A 22344-nucleotide genomic window follows, 5' to 3' on the forward strand; every position below is an offset into this window, starting at 1 on the left:
GATAACTTTGGGGGAATGTTGGTTGTTTTTCTGACCATTTTTGGATGCTTGATCCATTAGGTGAGGAAGAGGAGAGCTTAGAGTTGAAGTAGATGATGGGAGTTTGAATATTTTCTTTTAATTAAAACTGTAGCCTTTTATAACAGAAGCAACCATTCTGGTTTTTCAAGCATTTCCAAAAACCATTTTCTCAAGAAAGGGTGCTCATAATGTATCATCTTTACTGAACGGCCACCCACTTCCTCAAATGCAAGGAAGCAGACAGTTAAAAACACACACACACACACACACACACACACACACACACACACACACACACAAAACCAAGAGGCAGCAGTTGTTTATCTCGACCTCAACTCAGTGAGGCCTGAGATTCTTTCGAAAAGGAGTTTTGCTTCCCATGACGCAGAGGGAAGTGTCAATTGGGATATTTCTGGTAAAACTGAAAGCAAGAAAAGCAGGGTGCCAGCCCCTGTGGGACTGAGGGTGGAGGCTGGGGGAGTTTGGGTGCCATCCTCCAGTGACAGATGGATGGACCTTTCATCTAAGAGAAAGGAGGAGACACGTTGGCAAATCAATCTCAAGCCTAAGATTGCTTGTGAAGCAATCATAAGGAGGAACAAAAACAGACACAAAAACAGAGGGAAAGAGCGAAAAGACAAGAAGGGCGCAAACTGTGACAGACTCACCGCTTCACTAACTACTCACTTAAACTGGAAGCAAAATGTCCCTAAAATTGCCAAGGAACTGGGATTTCAACCTGAAAGTCGAGGCTGCGAAAATAGGTATGGTTGGTGTCTTTTCTTTGTTGCCTCTGTGATTCTTACGTATACTCGAGCACCATTTGCATGTTGGTCTGCAGGGAGCATAGTCTACTTAAAAATGGATATCGCAGCAAATCTCAGTTTGAGGGACCATTTGCATTTAAGTTGGCATGCCAGGTCCAAGTTCTAAAATGCTGGGAAGGGGTTCTCTTTCATTTGGACAAAACAGTGGGATGGAACTTCTTGGTGTACAGGATCTGGGGTACTTTGGATGATTTAAGGCTACAGATTACACACCAAACTGTGAGTTTTTAGCATATTCCATTTCCTTCCTGTTTGGAAACTCATCCATATTTTGAATGGTTCTGAACAGGAGCACAAAGACTAGAGTCTTTTGAGGTGCTCAATCTGTAAGTAAATTCAATGGGTGTTCTGTTTTGTGAGCCCAGAAGTCAAGGTGTATTATTTGTAGCAAAAGGTAGACAACAAAAACAAGACAGGAACATAAAAAAGTACTAAAGTATAATGAAGACCTTATGTAATAAAGATACAATTAAAGGAACAGAATGGGAGGGAATTCTTAGATGAGTTGGAAAAGAGATGTATTTATTATTATTTTAAGGGAGACTGCATATTTTCTGAGATAGTCTGTCCTTTAATCCTCACCCTGTCCTTCTAATGATGATAGTGATACATTAAGTTTAATCTATATATTCGTTGTGAAGTTCTTTACATTGATTTCTTCTATTGCTAAATTGGTCACAGTAATTCACGGTAGAGCAACTGGGCTGAAAACGATTGCCTACATTTATGTATCTCGGCCATATATGAGATAACTTCCTTGATATTAGACATAGATAAGTATTAAGGTGTTTCTAATAGCTTGGAGGAATTCTGCTTGAACAAGTTTTAGATTTGAACCTCTAAAGGGGTTAAGTGTGCTACTAAAATAAGTGCTCCATTGAAAAGTCACAAGCGGAGCATTAATGATGTAGGTCTGAGAAAGGATTTGAAAGAAAACAGAGTAATCAGAGAAGCCATTTATCTTGATAACCAGGGGAGACTAGTGTTCCCTAATCAAGCTATGAATGATTGTATGCTGAGGTCAGTTCAGAGAAAAGATAGTGTTCGTACCTCTTACATAAGCAAGAGATTTTCCTCCTAACTATCATTGATACCAATGTATTTGGCTAATGCTCAATGTATGTCATACAAATTATACGGTTCTGTTCCTTTGAAAGTGTCCTACTTCTACATAAATAAGGTCATTCTGCCCTCTCTCCACCTGTGTTTGAACACAGGTTATTAGGGTCTTACACTCTTTTGTTTTAAAAAATGAGAAAGTTGAGACAATTAATAGTTAAATGATTTTTTTCCCACAGATATAGGAAATTACCACACTACAGCTCAAGACTGTGTATACTCAGGTCTGGGATTTGATTGAATGAATTTCATGATTTTTACCAATGTTTCTTAAAGCATGGTCCCATAGATAACCTATATCAGACTCACATCAAGTGCTGGCTAAAAATGCAGATTTCTTGGCACCATCCTTACAAAATCAGAATCTCTGGAGGAAGGCCCAGGATCCTGCATTTCAACAAGCACCCCCCACTTTCATCCTCACCCAAGGAAGAACTCCTGCTGTAGGTACTGTGGTCTGTGTTCACTAGCCCCAGCAGACAGTTATCACCCATTTAGTACAGAGCACAGTGCTTGGACTTAACTGGACACACAATAAATATTTGTTGCCTGAATGAATGTTTCAGCCAACAAAAACAAGGAGATGGTGTTATTTAGTATTACTTAATGAAAAAATAATAATAAGGACATAATGAAATACAGAGGAGCCCTTGTCATTATCCATGCTATCTACAAGTTTGTTACCCTGAAGGACTGGGCTACGGTAGGATGCATTTATAAGTGTCACATGAACTAGAATTCAGATCATAAGCTGAGTCCTCTGATGGGGGAGAGCCCCTGACTCAGTCACAGGACTTCCAATCCCCTCTCCAGTATCCTGTGTCCAGGTGTAACTATAGGAACTGGCTTACCAATATATCAAAGAAACTTACCTCCGTTGGGAAGACCTGTGGAACTGGGAGTTATGTCAGGAAAGCTGACAATCTGTGGTTTTAGTGTTTTCTCAACCTAGATACGATTAACATTTTGGGTTGGATGGTTTTTTGTTGTGGGGCCTGTCCTGTGGATTATAGGATATTTAGCAGAATCCTTGGCCTCTGCCTACTAGGAGATGGTAACACCCCCCTACCACTACCAGTTGTGACAAATAAAACTGTCTTTACATATAGCCAAGTGTTCCTTGGGGAGGGTAATATCTTTTCTAATTGAGAACTCCTGGAGTAGATGATCACCAAAAGGGTGGAATATAAGGTCACTTGGGACTAGAACCCAAATATTAACTCATGATTCACTCTGTAGCTCAATTTTTTGGAGGCTGTTATTGAGATCTGTCCTCAGGGAGCCAGGCCATAGCTTAGGAAGGACACTAGAATGGGCACTTGGTGAAATAGAAGACACTGCCACAGAATGTGACCCAGGAAAGGGGCCCTAGCTTTTTTTGATGAGCTATGCTTCCAGTTTCCGCAGAATCTTGTGAGCTGGAGTGAAAGTGAAAGTCTCTGAGAGTGAGGGGCGGGACTCTCCACTGTACTTCCATCTCAGAGCTGAAGAGGGTCTTGCTGGATGGCAGACTCACCTGAGTCTACTACCATGAGTCTGACAGATATTCATGCAGTGATGAAAAAAAGTCACAGACCTTCCTGCATCTGACCTATTGATCCTGGTGGGAATAGGGGTTGGAAGAAAAAGGAAAATGCAGAGCAAAACAGTCTTGACTTGAGGTGGAGCCAAGAGCACACACTTCTTCCTTTGATCCTTTATCATCTTCAATTTTAGAATTATGACAGCTTTTCACTGCCTTCACGCAGTTACTCAAATATTTTGCTTGTTAATTTATGTAACTTTTTAACTGAATTGTCATCACTGGAGGACAGGTCCAGACTTTCTGGACCTCCAGTCCCAGGTTACAGGGCTTTCTTGAAAGAGTTACATGGCTTCCCAATTACCAGGCCAGTCTACTTGAGCACATTTTGTGCCTTATTTGAACACTGAAATGCAGGTTCCCCAGGTTGGGGAATCCTGAAACTACATAGCCCATGGTGAACTGATTTGTGCTTGTTTGACGTTCAGCTTTCTGAACATCAGAAAGTGGTGAGAGCTTTCTTTACAATTCATTACCAAACTTACCATATGCTAAGCAGACCAGCCTGGGTTATGGACTGAATGTGGTCTGTTTGCTGTGCCCAAAGTCTTTGCTTTCCATGAGTAGCCCCCAACTGGTAAAGATCCCCACACATGCAAGTAGAGTTGCTGCTACAAATACAAACAATTAGCTGGGCATGGTAGTGGGCACCTGTAATCCCAGCTACTTGGGAGGCTGAGGCAGGAGAATTGCTTGAACCTGGGAGGCGGAGGTTGTAGTGAGCCACGATCATGCCACTGCACTCCATCTTGGGCGACAGAGCAAGACTCCATCTCAAGAAAAAAAAAAAAAAAAAAAAAGAATATGAACACGGCCTTCCTTAGACACTGAACAGCTACACAAGGGAGCTGCTCCTTCCAGGGCCCACTCTGTTTTTATGCAGAAGTTATATTGCTATTGGTTGTTTAAGTAAAAATGTCTATCCATATGTTGCTGTTGACTTAACATTTAGGCATAAATTAAATTCTCTCCACCAAGTGCATGCTTCCTGCTGCCCAGGCCAACAGCCTTCTGGCCATTTGAAGAAAATGGACTGATGTCACCTCTGGGCCTTCTGCAGCAGCAGCAGAGTGGGGACCAACCTAAGTGGTGATGGGACGATAGGACCTGGTTTTATACCCACTCATGCACAAAATTCTCTCTATACATTCCAGACGAGGTCAACTTAGATTCTGTACTTTGTCTGAGACTGTGCACTTGGATTGGCAGAGGCTAACTCAGTGGTTCTTGGTGCCTATGTGTCTGAAACTAGGCCAGGGTTAAGATGCCCAATGGCCCTGGCGTGGGTGTACATCACTATAAGTCACTTCATTAATGGTAGTGCTGCCATCTCCCTGTCTCACACCTCACAGTTATGCAGCATCTTCATATAGCATCCAATGGGAGAACTCTATGGGGACTCCACCAGCTGGAATGTGGTCCTTTTGAGTAAGGCCCACTGTGGAGGTGTTGGAAAGATGCTCGGACCAACTGAGAGAAATCAGTTGATGAAAATGGTCCTATCACACACAAGACAGCTTGAGGAAAGAATCTTGCATGAAGGTGCACCCAGGTCGAGTGGTCTGAACTTGTATTAAGATACAAGAGATGGGAGGGAGGAAAGAGTAGAAGCAAAGTCCCACTTGTGGCCACAGCAAATGAGACCAAATAGTACCTGGAAGAGCATGACGGAGAGCCACAGTGAGGCACAGGCAGATTGTGGGGATTCTGTCTCAGAGGATGGCATGGAAATTTTGTAGAGTCCCCAGACAGGAACTGAGATACAAAAGTTACAAAGAGAGAAAATAATTGACATTTCGTGTGTTAGGCTTTACTCATCATCCTTTTTCTCTTTGAAAGCTTGTTTAAAAACCAAAAGTCACTTTGCAAAGAAAAAAAAAATGATACCCATAGGCCTGCCAGATCTAGAATATAACTTTGTCTTCTTTGAGGGACTGCAGTGCTTCCTCATTTCTAGTAAGACAGGAGTGCAACTTACTGTGTTCTCTTTGTCTTGGCTGCCAGGAAGCTGAGCTAAATATGAAATATGAAGATAGTCCTGCAGGGCGTACTGTTCAGTGGGGGCAGAGACAACTGCAAAGTGGTGAGAGAGGTGCTGTGATGAGAACAACTATGGGAGCCCCAGATAGTGCCTAAGAGGAATTCTGACCCCACACCCCTGTTCCCACCACTGCCATTCACCTTCCTTGAGATCTAGGTGCAGATGTTCTTGAGGGCGCCCCAGACTTGCCGTCTTTCTCACAGTGATTTTCCTGCACATCGTGTCTGCTTTTTTGGAGAAGCAGAAGGCTTTTTACTATGTACAGACCCTCTGCATGAAGGAATTAAATGGAGTCTTTATGATCTGGCCCTGCTTACCCACCCACCTCTCTCTTGTCACCTTCCCTTCCCCTGCTGCATACCGGAGACTTCAGCCATGTCCTCCCTTCTGTAGCTTCCAGCTCTTTCTCATCTGCCTGGAGCCCTCTCTCCATCCGGGTCTCTCTTACCGCCACCCAGTTCCTACCCATGCTTTGGTCGCAGTGTAAACATCTTGTCCACGGGGAGTCTCTAGTTCTTCTGATCACTAAAAAGAGAGTATAATAATCCTTTCCCAGGCCATTTAAACAGAGAAGTTTACAGCTCTCAATACTATGGACTTCCTTTGAGATAAGAGCCATGAACATTTCTGAACATGGAGATATGAGTCAACCCCACAACTAACTGATCCTTTGGCTTTTGAACAAAATGAGTTATTCTTAATAAGGTATGTAACACCAGCACTCTAGGTCCTCACTGGGGAGAATAACCTCAAATTGCCCAAAGAAAGGGGCTAAATTGTCCATTGACTCTTCCTGATAAAATTGTGAAAGAAAGGAGGACGTATGATATAGGAAAGTGTGCATGAACTTGGGACTCTGCTTTAAACAGCAGTGAATCTGGGGCAAGTTGCTTAGCTTCTACAAATGAGACTAGTAACACATATGCTGAGAGGAAGAAAATATTTCATGCATATGACATATGTTAGGTGCTCAGCAAACATCTGTTTCCTTTCTTTAAGACAGTCTGATTTCCAACCTCAGATCAGACTAGAAGCTGTACTTGGATTACATTATCTTGCTATGCTCACAGAATAGGGTTCACTGAGTTGTCTTTTAATGTTAGATCCTCAGTTTATAGCTTTCCTGCAAGTAATGATTTCATGAAATCTGCTCCTAATTGTACTGGAAACATGAGAAGGAAGAATGGACAATGCCAGCGGCTTCTATGTATAACTCTATGTGAGAAAGTTGCTTGGGAATTCAGTGCTCAGAAAATAACTTTGTCTTCTTTGAGGGACTGCAGTGCTTCCTCCTTTCTAGTAAGACAGGAGTGCAACTTGCTGTGTTCTCCTCTTTGTCTTGGCTGCCAAGAAGCTCAGTCACAACTTCTAACGCTCATTTGATTAGCATACTTTTCGACTTTGCCTTTGATCAGAGTTTATGTGTTCATTACAAATAATTTCCATACTTAAAAACATTTTATTATTTAAAAATACAGATGGGGGAGTCTCACTATGTTGCCCAGGCTGGTCTCGAACTCCTGGGCCCAAGCAGTCCTCCTGCCTCAGCCTCCCAAAGTGCTGGGATTACAGGCATGAGCCACCACACTCAGCTTCAGATTTTATACTTTTTAGTAGTGACTGAGCATTGCAATTTATCTAAGAAGGGTTCAAGGAATATTAAAATGTTAAAAGTTATTTCTTTTAGTTCATAAAGTAAAACGCAATCCCATAACCACTCATATTCTTTCCCTAGAGTTACATAAAACTATGGAATCTTCAGTACATTCAGACCAGTCATTTCATTTCGTTCACTCATTGATTTACTCATCATAAAATATGTGTTTGCTCACCTGTATGTGATAGGTACTTAAGCAGCATTGCCCTGCTGTGCCTGTCATGCTGTGAGCACCCCTCACCACCCCTCCACCTTTCTAAAAGTGATGCTCAACTTTGCTACCACCATCTATTCTCCTTAAGCTGCTGCACTGTCTCCTTTCCACACCATACTACCCATCCACCCCCAAAACATGCACACATGGATCTCAGCTCTGGATGGGGCTGGCCATACCCCACTGCTGGAATTTTGGCCTATGGTGGCTGAACCATTTGCTTCCTTATTGGTTTGGAGTTTCAAAGTGAAAGAGGAAGCAGTACGATATAGAGTTCCTGAGTCTGATGTGAATACTTTTTAATATTTTAAAATAATTTTATAAAGTTTACAAAAAGAATTTTCTGGCAAAGTGTAAACTAACCATAATGGAATGAGCCAGCTATCACACAGTGGTTAAAAAGCTGGCTTGGGGGCCAGATTGTCTGAATTTGAATTCCAGTATCATCAGTCGGTCACTGTGTGACGTTGGTCCTCAGGTTTTCCAACTGCAAAATGAGTGCAATCCTAGTGCTAACTCATGCACTTATTGTGAGGATAAGAGAAGATGATCTATGTCAAACTTTAGCATAAGAGCTGGTATCTAGTAAGTGCATTATAAACACTAGTAATTATCATTTTATCATTATTGTAATGGACATCAGCTATAATGGAGATCTGATATCAACTCCTTTGAATTAAGTCATTGGTGAAAAGCACAGCCAGCAGTGCCAGCGTGTTGTCTGTCTTGGTTAAGTTTAGTTCTTCATTCTTTTCTTTAGACATATGGTCTTTACAACATCTGCAGATATCTCCTTTCCTGCCCAGTGTCTGTTCCTGGCTCACAGCACACATACTGATCTGCAGTTGACTGGCATGTTCTGTTTCTTACTCTTTATGCTTCCAAATACCACATATTCACTTCCTTCTCAATTTGCATGACTTGCGTCAATTTTGTCTGCATGGCTATTCTTGTTTTCTTCCTTTTTGCTTTATTTTGTTTGTCTGTTTTTGCCAGTTCTTTTCTAAATCAGTAAAATGCCTGAGTTGTGACTTTCTAATAAAGATAATGATGGCTTCTGGTAAGTTTCCTGCAGAATGCCTGCTGTAGAAGTGTCATTGTCTCTGTGCTATGACAGGAGCAGTTCCTCAAACTTTCCTTGCTTTGGGTAGGCAAAGGGACTCTAGGTTGTTTGCTGTGTGGAAGACCCTCCTTCATGACTTAGTGCTTCCTCCTCCAGAGCTGTCGACCATCTCCTACTGTCATGTGTACCTCTGGCCACTGAAGTGAGGTTGGAAGTTGTTTGTTTGGGCTTCAGGGGCTCAGTGTTTAACTGCTTGTGATCACTTACATGTGGGTTACAGCAGTGGCAGAGCAGTTTTTCCTATTAGCTGTAAGAGGCCTGTACCTGTCGTACCAGTCTCTTTCAGATCATTATTTGTAGATATAATTGTGGGGGGAAGAGCAGGACCTTCAAAATGAGGCTCCCGTCTTTCTTGTCCTCAATTCTGCTGATGCTACCCAAAGATTCTTGTGCATGCATTCTTCCCCTTTGACGGTCATTCTGCATTTGATTCCATGCACCTGGTCATTCAGAAACCAGAAATACACTTTACTAGTGGGTAAGGAATTTTCTTATGCAGACAACTCAGAGTAAAGATGATAGCAGATATAGAGCTGTCACCTCCAGTCCATTCTCAGCCCAGCCCTTGTGCTCCGTCCTGAGACCAACCTGTTTGATCTTGATTTTGGCACTGATCTTCTTCCTCTGAGTGGTCTGCATTCTCCTTCCCAGGTAGAGTGACAGCTGGCCTGATTTGTCTGGGACTCAGGCTGTTCCTGGGACATGGAACTCAGTGTGAAAACCAGGAAAGTAAACCTAGAATCAGCTCTCTAGGCCCAGGGAAACAAAGCTGTAATTGTGATAGGTGCTCTGTATGTTTCTTGAACTGAATTTCCTGAGAAGCCACACAATTTATGGCAAAAATTGATTTAGGAGAAAATATCTTTAAACCTGGAGTCATTGTTCTTTCTTTTTAGTACTCATGGTTAGAAGTCCTTCCAAATTCATTTTTCAGCCTCCTTGAAACTGTCATGCTAGCTTCCTCCATCTGTTTTTATGAAATCTGTTAGTCTTGCTCACATTTTCTCCAGAAAGATCAGGAGCCACATCTGTCAGTGTATTGCAAGGTACTTCTTTCTAGAATCACACAAAAATTCCTACCTTTGTGGGTTCTGTGTCGGGCCCCTAAGTTTGCTATTCTGCTTTCTGGATTTTTTTTTTCCAACTCTACCCCTCCCTCCCCATTACCATGGCCAGCACCCAACTCCTCCTGCGAAGGCTCCCTGAATTACCCAGGGGTAATTAGTCCCTCTCCCTTCTGTGACACTGTACTGTTTTGCTCATTTTTCTTCTATTCTGATTGACACATATTTATTGGACACTTACTATGTGCTGGACACTTTACTAGGCTCAGAATGTCAGAAGATGGAAAAGATTAGGATTCTGACAGTCTCATTAGAGACACTCTGAGGAAGCGGGGCTGGCCCACTAAAGGGAATTAGACATATGCAGCGTGACTGTGACTGTGACATTTAAAAAGCTGACACAGGGTTTGTTCTGTAACAAAAGCTTTTCTTGCCCCACTTGAGCCACAGCCCCTAGATATCTACAAGGGGCAAGCTATTACATGTTCATTCAAGTCTATATGCTCCTTCCAAAAAGCCACAAATCAAGCTTCTAATCCCACATTGTCATTCTGGTTTAGAGCCAGTAGAGAGTGCCTGCAGACAATGCAGTTGCATTTCCACCAATAAATGTGGTCTATTTTCATTATTTCTCCCCAGAAAACCCTGAATTTAACCGGTTTTCTGGCCAGCACAAAATTAGCCCAATCTCATTCTTCTGTGGCCTGAAATGCCCAGCATGGTAATGAAAGTGATTGATACTGTAGTAACTTTGTGTCTTCACAGATAAAAAGTAAGATTCCAGATAAAAATCATTTCCTGAAAGAAAAACAAAAAAGGACACTTGACTTAACCACGAAGCCATACCTGAGTGTAGGAGGCAGTCTCTGAGAGTGAGGCCTCTAAAGGCAGATGAGCCTGGGTTTGATTTCCAGCTCAACCTTTCCTCACTTCTTTGACTGTGGGCAAGTCACTTCAATGTCTCCGTGTCTCAGTTTTCTCATCTGAAAAATGGGGCCGGTAGTTCCACCTCCTTTGCAGAGTTGTTAGATAATACTTCCCCCAACCAGCTCAGCCACTCATAGTCATAAATAAACCACGTCACCCCCATAATTGTACCACCTCTGAAATCTCACTTTCAGACTTCCCACTCTGTGCCCACCACATCCTATGTGCCCAGCTCATCCACTCCAGCAATTCTCTGACATTACCTCAGTGAGCCACCATTCCATTGGTCCCATTTTTTCACTATCAGTCACCGCATTAGGTCCTCCTTACCACAGATTCATAACTAGCATGAAATCTACTACTGAACATGCAGCCTTAAATGATCTGGCCATTTCTCCTCATCATAACCCCTAACCCTATTTAAACCCAATAATCCACCTTCTCAGTGCCTGTACCTGGACAGCTGAACATCGCTGGAGAAAATCACCCCTGAGCTGCCTGGATTCACTTTGAATTTATGACCAGTCATCTGAGGTGGGCACTCGACATAGCCAGGCCAACTTACCACACCTACTGTCTTAGTCCACTAGTGCTGCTGTAACTAAATGCCTGAGACTGGATAATTTATACAGAACAGACATTTATTTATCACAGTTCTGGAGGCTGGCAAGTCCAAGATCAAGGTGCTTTCAAGAGCAGTGTCTGGTGAAGGCTCATTCCTTGTGGATGATGCTGTCTCGGTGGTCTCACATGGCAGAAAGGGATGGAAGGGCAAAAGGGAGGAGTGCTGTGACCTCACATGAGGGAAGGGCAGAAGAGGGTGAACGCACTCCCTCAAGCCCTTTTATGAGGATCCTAATGCCATCCATCAGAGCAGAGCTGCCATGACCTAATCACCTCCCAAGGGCCACAGCTCTTACTACTGTTGCATTGGAGATGAAGTTTCATCATGAATTTTGGAGGAGACGCCATCATTTAAACTATAGCACATACCTAGTAAATTCACTTTCATTTTCCCCAAAACGTTTATGCCTACTTTTAAATTTTCCCCTCAAGGCCTTAACACTTCCTTCTGCCGTCACTCTCGCTGATACCATTCATAGAGAAAAATATATACAACTAAGTGAGAATTACTCAATTTTCCTACCACAAAAAGCTTTCGTCTACCCACATCTTCATCTCCAGTATAGCCCATAGGCCTGGACAACAGGGGCCTCCATTGGAGACATGTATTTTAGAGGGTCCTGCTCTTTTCTTGCACCATCTGTACTCCTTCCTCTCCACAGTGCAAAGAGTCTGGTTAAGGGGATATGCACACCTAGACCCTGAGCCCTGCCTGCCTTCTAGACCATCTGAGATTGCGAAATTCCCTACGCAGATGGCCAGGAGCTGCAAGAATGTTTTCCTAGGTCCTCCCAGTGGTTTTTCTGCAGACGGTTGATTGCAGCGAGGCCCAGAACAAAGTTCGGATGTCTGGGCTGGGGTGTCCACATCCATGTGTGTGAGGCCCCTGACTGTGAAAAATGGAGCTGGAGATGGAGGGAGAAGGGGCATAGGTTTAAAGACAGGGACCTCCCCAGGGCCAGACGCGGTGACGCACGCCTGTAATCCTAGCACTTTGGGAGGCCAAGGCAGGCGGATCACCTGAGGTTGGGAGTTCGAGACCAGACTGAGCAACACAGAGAAACCCTGTCTCTACTAAAAATACAAAAAATTACCTGGACATGGTGATGCATACCTGTAATCCCAGCTACTCGGGAGGCTGAGGCAGGAGAATTGTTTGAACCTGGGAGGCAGAGGTTGTGGTGAGCTGAGATTGGGTCATTGTACTCCAGCCTGGGCAACAAGAGCAAAACTCCATCTCAAAAAGAAAAAAAAAAAGACAGGTACCCCCATGTAGACATCTTCTTGACATAGGCTTTCAAATATAAGTGACAGATCTGATTCCTTCTTCCTCAGCAGTCAGCCCAGTTAAGCACTGGTGCATGCTACTCCACTAGGAAGGTTCCAATCAAAGTCCCTAATAATCCACACCTTGCTAAGCCAAGAGTGAATCCTCTGTCCTCGTCTTACTCAACTGTCCTGCAGCATTTGACACCATCAGGCATTTTCTCCTTGAAAAAAAAATTTTTAGACTTCCTTGACACCATGCCCCCTGGCTTTCCCTTACCTCGTTAGTTATTCTTTCTGAGTCTGCTTTCATGAAGTCTTTTTCTCTACCAGATCTCTTAACAATGAAGTATCCCAAGCAGGACTGGCCACATCATTTGTGGAGCCCAGTACAAAATGAAAGCGTGGGATCCCTTGATCAAAAATTATTAAGAATTTCAAGATAGTGACAGCAAATCATTAAACCATGTGCAGGGACCATCTAAGCATGGAGCCCTTTATGACTGTACAGGTTTTCTGTGAAACTGGCCCCGGTCCCAGGGCTCAGTCCACTTGTCCTCTTATCCAACCTTAAAACCTTTAAAGCTCTTTCCATGGCTTTAAATCTTACCCTAACTTTCATACATTAGCTCCAACTTCTTTTCTGGATTCTGGATGGCCCCACATCTCCACCTGCATATCTCACAGGCTTCGCTCCCCCAGTGTGTCCAGCACAGAATTCTGAATCATCCCTCTTCCCACCTCTCCACACCCAGTTCACCTGCCCTTTGCAAAAGGCTCTACTATTCACAGAGCTGCTCAGGCTAAAAACCTAGAGTCATCTTCCATTCATGTTTTCCCCTTCCACTCCAGATCTAATCCACCAGAAAAGACTTTTGGATTCACCACCAATTTATGTCCTTAATCTGACTATTTCCATTATCTCCAATGCTGTAAACACCACCATTTCTTGCCTGGTCTAGGAAATAGTTAGCTGACTTGGCTTCCTGCCTCCACTCTTGTCCTGGACCATGTATTTTCTGCATGGTGGCCAGACTCGACATCTTTTAAAAGTGGAAATCAAATATGTCAGTTCCTCATTAAAATTTTCAGTATACTTAGGATTAAATTCAGACTCATGATCCCTGCCCATGGGATCAGGCCCCTGCCTCTCTCTGTCCACCCACCTTTAGTCCTCTGCTCCTCCCACTCTGTGTCCCAGCCACACTCTCCTTCTGTTAACAGTTTTCTGAACACCCAGTGCTCACAGACACCATCTCAAGGCCTGTCTGCTGTTCTTCCTGAAATGTGCTTCCCAGATCTTACCATGACCTTTCCTCCACTCCATCCAGTTTTAGTTCAAACATTATCTCTTCAAAGACATCTTTCCTGACCCTAGCATCTAGTATAATTAGCTATAATTAGCCCCTGCAACTCCAAGCTCTCTTTATCCCATTATCTTACATTTTTTCTTTATACTGTTATTTGTGCCTGAAACGATCTCATTCCTTTGCATGTTTGCACTAGATCGTAAGCTTCTGAGGGCAAGGCTTTGCCTGTTTCATGCACTTTTAGATAATCACTGCCAAGGACGGTTTCCAGCACATTACAGGTATCAAAGAGATTTTTGTGAAATAGCCTGTCTGTGGCCTGTTAACTTTTCTCCAGCCCAGTGAAATTAAGTAACTTAAAATGAGTCCGAAGCATTTCTTTTTTCCTGTCCTTATTAGTGATTGAACAACAGTTTGGTCCAGAGAGATATTTCTGACTTTTTTATGGAGAGGGAAGTGGGGCTTTCGGTTTCTGAAGCTAATTTGGAACAGCATGTGGGTAACTGAGCATTTAGCTATCCCCGAGGGCGGTCAGGGCTTAAGTCATTAAGGCTTAGACTGCTGAACAGAACTACAAGGGGTATGTCTTGCTCCTATAATCAAAGTCTTCTTGATGACTGAAACTCAAGTGTGGGCAAAGAAATCCTTCAGACTCAGCGGCCCCGGGAAAAGCAGCCCTACTCAGGAATCCAAACATGAAAGTTAAACCTCAGTTTTGTAGTGTGGGCAGTTAGGTTAAGTGGGTAACTGTGATTAGAGGTGAGGATGGGCAAAGGAGAGGAAGAAAGAAAGACAGAGAAGCTTGGAGAGAAAGGGAGAGACACCAGCATACAGGGGTGAGGGAGAGGCAGATGGAAGGAAGAAGCAGGAGGAACAAGCGGAAGATGGTGTGGGTGGAAAAGAGGACCAATTGCATTGGGCCCTATGCTTAGAAGGGCTCCATGCTGAATCTGATGTTTTGTTGTGACCATCCTAAAATTCTTAATGGGTTTTGAACAAGGGGCTCTACATTTTCATTTTGCACTGGGCTCTGCAAAGTACGTAGCTGACTGACATTCTGCCACCTTGTTTCCCAGGAACTAGGTCACCTTTGAGCCGTCCCGTGGCCTGATGACTTCCCTCTACCCCAACTGACTGCACCATCAGTCCTGTCCACCTCCTACGTGGATTTCACATTCATCCACTTCTCTTAGCTCCCTTTCAAGCCCAGATTCCACTGTAAGCCTCTTAACCATTTCCCATCTTGCAGTTTTCATGGCCTTTAATTTCTTCTCTGTGAGCATCCCAGTGCTTGTGAGTGTCGATAGTTTTATTGATCAGAGCAGTCACCCTGGGGCCAAAGGGAATCATGCAAAGGCAGCCTCAGAGCTTCAGCTGAACACTCTCAACTCCTCCACTAAGTTAGTGGTTACCAAATGTGGCTGTCCTGGGGAGGTTTAAAAAATTCTCCAGACCCAGGTTCCACTCCAGAGACACTGATTTAAATAACAAGGGCTGTGGTCTAGGTATTCGAACTTTTCTAAGCTCCCAAGTGACTGGATATGCAGCAAAGTTTGTGATCTGCTGCCATAAGTGTTGCTAAGACCCAGAGAAACAGCACAATGGCAACACATTCACAAAATGTTTGCAGTTGTGTTACTTTATTGTAGTGGTTTTGAGTTTTGCAAAATTTTCTTTTCTAAAAATATACATTAAGACATTATTTAATATTCCAGAGTTCAGCTTTGAGTAAAGTAACAGTCCATGAGGTAAAGTGATGTGTTAGGGGGTTACTGAAACCAAAGGTGAAAGCTTCTTGCTTATAATGTGAGTAGTGGGGAGGAGGCGCTAGTAATAGTTATTAATGCCGCTTGTCAACAGGCCCATGGAAAATAGAACAATACATCCTTTCTCTCCCAGCAATTCCAGCTGACATTTATTTCACCCGCTTTAAGCCTGAATTACCTATGGACTATCTTAGAAGGACTTGTTTTTGGAATGACATTGCAGACTCCAAAAATTGTGTACTGCTTCTGACTGTTTCAGTGTCTTTCACTTGTACACAGTATCTCTTTCCATCCTAAGAGGGGTTAAAGGATGCTCGTCCTCACGCTGAGCCAGGGAAGGTGCAAGACTTGCTAACTCACCCAGCCAATAGGGGGTGCTAGCCTAATCCCAGGAAGTCTTCTCACTCCCAACCCAAACCTATTGTTGGTCCACCAGCAACTTTGGATGGAAACCAGAGGAGAATAGGAAGCCCCAGGAAAAACTCAGGCATGTAAAAAAGGAACCAATTTTAAGGGTGGAAAGCTAAGGTGGAGATACATGGCATGTATAAATACAACTAAAGAGCCATGGACATTTGCCACATTTTAGAGGACAGTAAGACTCTTACTATCCACCAGTTAGCAGTAGATTTCCTCCTTTTCTCACACCTGCCCTTGCCATTTTCCCTTTCTGTTCCAAACGACTTCAGAATGGCTTACAAGTACACCAAGCTAACATATGTATCAGGTTTATACTCAGTGTCTTTCCCTTTGTGTCCATGGATTGGCTTTAGTAAGCCCATAACCCTCTAGAAATTGTATGAAAAATTATATATGCATATAGGCAGATTCTCAAAGGGGCCTGTAATCTCACAAAGATTAAAACCATTGCTTTATGTTTCCAAGTATAGAAAAGCTCCTTATTAAGTAATCCTGTAATAATTAGTCTTCCTGGTCTGGACGGGGAAATTCCTAGAATGGCCCGCTGAACGCTGGTCCTGGCCAGCCACAGGCCCGCATCCTGTTCATTGCGAGGTGTAAACTAACGCTGGCAGTGGCCACTAGATGGCGGCAAACTCAGCCAAGTTTGGGATGGGCTTCGTTTGGCGCTACCCACTGGCAAGCAGTGCAGGTTCCTGGCAGCCATTTCATTAGCTTCAAAATAACGCGACCATGAATAGTTGATTGAATTATAGACCCCACGTAAAATCCTTTTGGACCCCACTTATTGTGCTGGGGCAGGGATTTACTGTTCTTTGAATTCACTTGGTCTTTAAAGCGTAGAGGGCAGGCAGCAAAATTACCCTCCACGTCCTGACGTCTCTAAGGGAATAAAGTTTGGGACTGCTATAAATAAAGAAAACTTGTTAAAGTTCATGAAATCAGCTATGGAAATTGTGGAAGATAAGTCATGGTTCCATTTGTTCTATAGAAGTGTAACAAATGAAATCTGTTCTTCAAGATAGAAAAAAAAAGAGAGAAATATTATGATTTTCATTTAAAGGAGACACCTGCCATTTCTGTTTCCAAGTTCCCCTGGGGCCCACAGCCTTTTATTTGATAGTAGGCTTCCAGAGGAGCAGTGGCATTATTGGTACCTTACAGATAAATGTAATGGGCCTCTTTAGGGCTGTTTTCCCAACTCCACCTCTCTAAGGGCTCCTGACCCAGTCTCCAAGGATGGCCACTGGCTTGAACTTTGGCTTGAACACTCCCTCTTGGACATAGCCAACTAGAGTAGAATGAACAGCTGCCTCAAGCTGTGTCTTTCTCATTTCCCCTCAGTCTGAGGTCCACAGAGAATGGGCATTTGTAAGTGAGTCCTGGAAATCAGAGTGTACTAAGAGGAAGGCCTTTGAACTCTGTTGAGAACTCAAAACCTGCAAAATCTGCCTTGATTTCTACTCTTCCTGTGCGATGAGTTCCAACCCCCCAAATTTCCCTAGATTTTGTGAAATAATATACTATGCTTTAAAAATTACAGACACATAAATATTATATACATAGTATATATACAAAGAGAGAGAGATACATACATACATACATACATACATACATACATACATACATATATACATACATAGATATCAGGGTTTCCCAACCTCATCACTATTTTGATCCAGATAATTCTTTATTGTTGGGGGCCATCCTATGCATTGTAGGATAGTCCCTGGACTTTGCCCAACTGATGATAGTATCAATCCTCCCAGACATGAAAATCAAAAATACCTCCAGACATAGCCAAATGTCCACTTGGGGTGGATGGGTAGGTGATAAAACCACCGCCCAGTTGAGAACTATTAGCTATCTATCTTTCTATTTATCTGTATCTAGGTTAAACCAACTTGACTTGGTATCTGTTTCTTGCAACCAAGATATTAACTAAGACAATGGGAAAATAAAGACCTAGAGAAATCATGTGAAATGCTCATATAGTAGCACAGCAAGTTACTGTATGGCAGAATCAAGACTAGATCCCAGAGCTCCTGAACATTAGTGGACTTTCTGCTACTTTCCACAAGAGAGCTCCTGTGCAGGGTCTCTAACCACACCAACTTGCCCAGCATCTTGCTTTCCTTTCTATCAAAACCCAGTGCTACTTGAATTATGGAAGGAAAACACTACTGGCTACATTTTCTTATTTGTTCAGGACACCAAAATAAATAATGTGGGTGGGGATCATGGTAGTGCTTTCTTCGCAGGAAGTTGAAGCAGTGTGGGCTTGTTGGCATCGCATGGCTTTCCCTAGCACCTGCGAAAAGAGCAAGCTAAATGAAGGGGTGCTATCAGCCCACTCTGAAATGTTACTCCCTGATCGCTGGGGTAGATTTAGCTTGATGTTGCTCTTGAATGTAGTCTTTCCCACATTCCCATGTTTTTTCAGGTTACTTACCTCAACAAGTCACTATAGAATAGTAAACATCACTTTATTTTTTTCATTCAGAACTTGCCTTATCTGTGGAAACATTTGAAGGTCAGGAGGAGGTGAGAATGTCAGCTCTGTGTAACAAATGTGCAACAAATGTGAGCAAATGAAAACAATGTTTCTAAATTGTCATCCAGTAAAATGTATTCATTTTGATCTGCAATTAGATGGGTTTTGTTAAATACATACAGCCAGGTAACAACCACCACAATCAAGAGTTCCATCACTATAAAAAATTTCCTCCTCCCATCTATTTCTAATCAGCCCTCTCACCCATTCCAAACCTTGGACAGCCACTCATCTGTTATTTCCATGCTTTTGCTTTTTTCGAAATGTCATATAAATGAAACTATATTGTGTGTTTTTTGAAACCTAGTTGCTTTTATTCAACATAATGCATTTGAGATTCATCCATATTATTACTTGTATAGATAGTTTTGTCCTTTTTATTTTTCAGTGGTATTCTATTGTATGATTGTATCTATTCATCACTTGAAAGATATTGGGATTGTCTCTAATTTTTAGACATTATGAATAAACTGCTGTAAATATTTGCTTATAAGTTTGTGTGAACATAATGTTTTATCTCTTTTGGGTAAATATTGAGGAGTGCTACTGCTGGATCATATGATAGGTATATATTTAACTTTATGAGAAGCTACCAAATTGTTTCCCAAAGGGGCTGTGTCATTTTTTGTTCCTACTGGCCACTTACAGAAATTTCAGCTGTTTCTAATTCTCACTGATCCTTGATATTGTTAGTTTTTTAAAAATTTATGTTAATTATTCTAATATATTTGTAGTAGTATCTCATTGTGATTTCAATTTACATTTTCTTAATGACTAATGCTGTTTGGCATCATCTCACTTGGTAAAGTCTCAGATCAAATATTTTGCTCATTAAAAAATTTTCTTTTTTTCTTATTGTTGAGTTTTGTCCCTTTTCAGACACATGATCTGCAAATATTTTCTCCCAACCTGTGGCTTGCTTTTCACTCTCTTAGGGCTTGCTTTTCATTATCTTAGTTTTACTTTTGATGAAATCAAATATCACATTTTTCTTTTATGGATTGTGCTTTTGGTGTCAAGAGTTGTTTTTGATAATCTCAATCCAGTATATTCTATAAATATTGAATACATTTCATAAATATTACAGACTCTTTGAGTCTTTTGTTCAACTCCTGCCTGCAATGGTTTGCATGCGTTTTCTTTTATTTTTTCTCTCCAGCACTGCCCACAGGAACACACCCACACACTTAAGCATTATAAACACAGATTTCCTGTGTTACTCTGAACTCTCAACCCTCCTTTTCCAGGCCTCCTCCCAAAGATCATAAAAGCCACATTTTCCAAAATATCTTTTATCACTCAGAGAAAAGTGCTGGAAGATTGTAATGACCAGTGCTATTTTTATGGCAGAACACTCCAAAAAAAAAAATGTATCATACTGAATTCTCTTTTTCAAAATTATGCAAGTTATTTCAAAATGGCATTCTGAAAACACCCCCCGCCAATCCATCAATTCCAGGTATAACATAGTAAATGCTATGTATTAGTTGAATTTAATGTTAAAGTCAATTAATTAGCTACATTTATCTATTTGTATTTTGAAACCTCTTTTCATATATTAAAAGGAACAGAAATTTTTGCATGCTTTTTCTTGAGTCTGAGTAAAACTTCTACCTACCTCTCTTGGGTCTGATTTTAAGTAGGCTCGTTTCACAGTTGATACAATAAGAAAATGCCAAGAAAGAGGAGTGGGGGTAATGGTTGAGTTAAAAAGTTGAAAGAGGAAAAATTTGATTTCATTCTTGAGCACACAGAGCAACTCTCTTTCTTTAGTTTCTACAATTATACATTAAGATATTTACTATTTCTTTTCTTAATGTGCCCTAAACCAGCTTATTATAAAACATGTTATTTTATGTTTGATGAATCACTATTTGGTATATGCATTAAATTTAATGAAATTATACCCTTAAAACATAGCCCATAGAGAATTATGTGAAGATGGCTGAATCTGTCCCCCTACCTAGACAACAATTACTCTTTCCAAGTCTGTCTGATGTATCTATTTTGGAACCCTGGTGTCTAATCAAAACTGGCAGCTTCCAGAAAGAGGCTTGGACAGTGAGTTGTACTTAATTTCAGTGAGTTTCAGCTCTTAACACAATAGTGGCTACACATCATCTACCCCAGCCTTGTGGCAGGCTTTCCAGATGTGCATACATTCCAGTAGCAGCTTGTGCTCAACATGCAGGAGCCAGAATGGGAAAAATGAACCCTGTCCTACTAATAACAGGGATCTATGTTGTGATCACTGATTCCTGCCTCTGATAACAGAGGTACAGACAAAGAAATGGCAACACATGGTAACTTCCAGGGGATTTAAAGAACATGTGCCTTTTCCCATGTCTCCTTCATTTTTCTCCTTTTCCCTTTTTGGGAACCAGACATTGAAGACTAAGATATTCAAAAGCAACCACATATATGGGGTAAGTTGGAAAGACATTGTACTTGCCCAGGGGAAGGTGCAGGCTCAGAAAAGACCTAAGAAGACTCCAAGTTTGCAGCTCGGGCTGATCCTTGGCAATCTACAACAATTACAACAAACAAACAAAATCCAGCAAATACTTGAGGAAGGGAGACAATCTGATTTCCAGAGTTACCATATCATTAGATTCAGATATCCAGTTTTTAGCAAAAAATTATGAGGCATAAAAAGAAACCAAAAAGTATGGCCCTCTCAAGGGAAAAAAACAAAGACCAACAGAAACTGTTCCTGACAAAGACCTGGTGGCACATCTACTAGACAAAGACTTTTTAAAAAATCTTAAAGATGCTTAAAAAACTGAAGGAAAATATGGAGAAAGTCAAGAAAATGATGTATGCATTAAATGAAAATATCAAAAAAGAGATAAAAAATATAAGAAAGAAACCAAAAAGAGAATATTTGAAGAAATAATGATGGAAAACTTCCCAAATTTGATGAAAGACATGAATATAAACATCCAAGAAGTTCAATGACAGCTGATGAACTCAAAGAGACCCACATCGAGACACATTATAATCAAACTATCAAAAGTCAAAGACAAAGAGGGAATTTTGAAAGCAGTGAAGGAAAGCTGATTTGTCTCATACAAGGGATTTTCAATAAGATTATGAGCAAATTTATCATCAGAAACTTTGAAGGCCAGAAGGTAGTGATCTGATATACTTAAAGTGCTATTTTTTTGGCTTTCAACTAGAAATTTTATACCCAGAAAAAATATTCTCCAAAAGTGAGGGAGAAATTAAGACATTCTCAGATAAACAGAAGCTGAAGGAGTTTTTACCTGTCTTTGCAGTAAATGCTAAAGGGAGTCCTTCCTGCAGGTTGATACACAAGGGCACTAAACAACAAATTGATGCCATATGAAGGAAAAAAAAAAACATCTCAGCAAAGGTAAATACATCTACAATTATAAAAGTCAGAATTACTATAATGATGGTATTTAACTCCACCTTTGGTTTTCTGCATGATTTAAGGGTCAAATCATTTTAAAAACAATTATTAGTCTAGAAGCTAGCATTATTGTCAGTCTGGTTTGTAATTTCACATTTCGTTTACTATACAATTGTGGAGACATGAAAAATTATTAGTGTATAAAGGTGTAATTTTGAGACATTTACAACTTAAAGGTGTGGGGTGCAGAGATGTTAAAGGAGCAGAGTATTTGTATGTTATTAAAGTTAAGTTTATATAAATTTAAAGTAGAATATCATCACTTTAGGATATTAAATGTAATCCCAATTGTAAACAAAAGAAAATAGCTAAATAATATATACGAACACACACACGAAGGAAGAAAGTTAAAGCTTTCACTACAAAAAAATCAACTAAGACAAAAGAAGATAG

At 41.4% G+C, this 22344-nt stretch overlaps 1 protein-coding gene across 2 annotated transcripts in view; it reads left to right on the top strand.

Moving 5' to 3' along the window:
* Positions 1-305: 305 nt before the first annotated feature.
* The window catches only part of ARHGAP25 (Rho GTPase activating protein 25), a 90793-nt gene continuing 68754 nt past the window's right edge, over positions 306-22344 (top strand). For both annotated transcript variants that reach the window (XM_025353735.1, XM_025353737.1), the window contains exon 1: positions 306-785. In XM_025353735.1, coding sequence (XP_025209520.1) covers positions 725-785 — 61 coding nt within the window. In that variant the 5' untranslated portion in view covers positions 306-724. The remainder of the gene's footprint in view (positions 786-22344) is intronic.

The sequence above is a fragment of the Theropithecus gelada genome, chromosome 13 (genome assembly GCF_003255815.1).
Source record: "Theropithecus gelada isolate Dixy chromosome 13, Tgel_1.0, whole genome shotgun sequence".
NCBI lineage: Eukaryota > Metazoa > Chordata > Mammalia > Primates > Cercopithecidae > Theropithecus > Theropithecus gelada.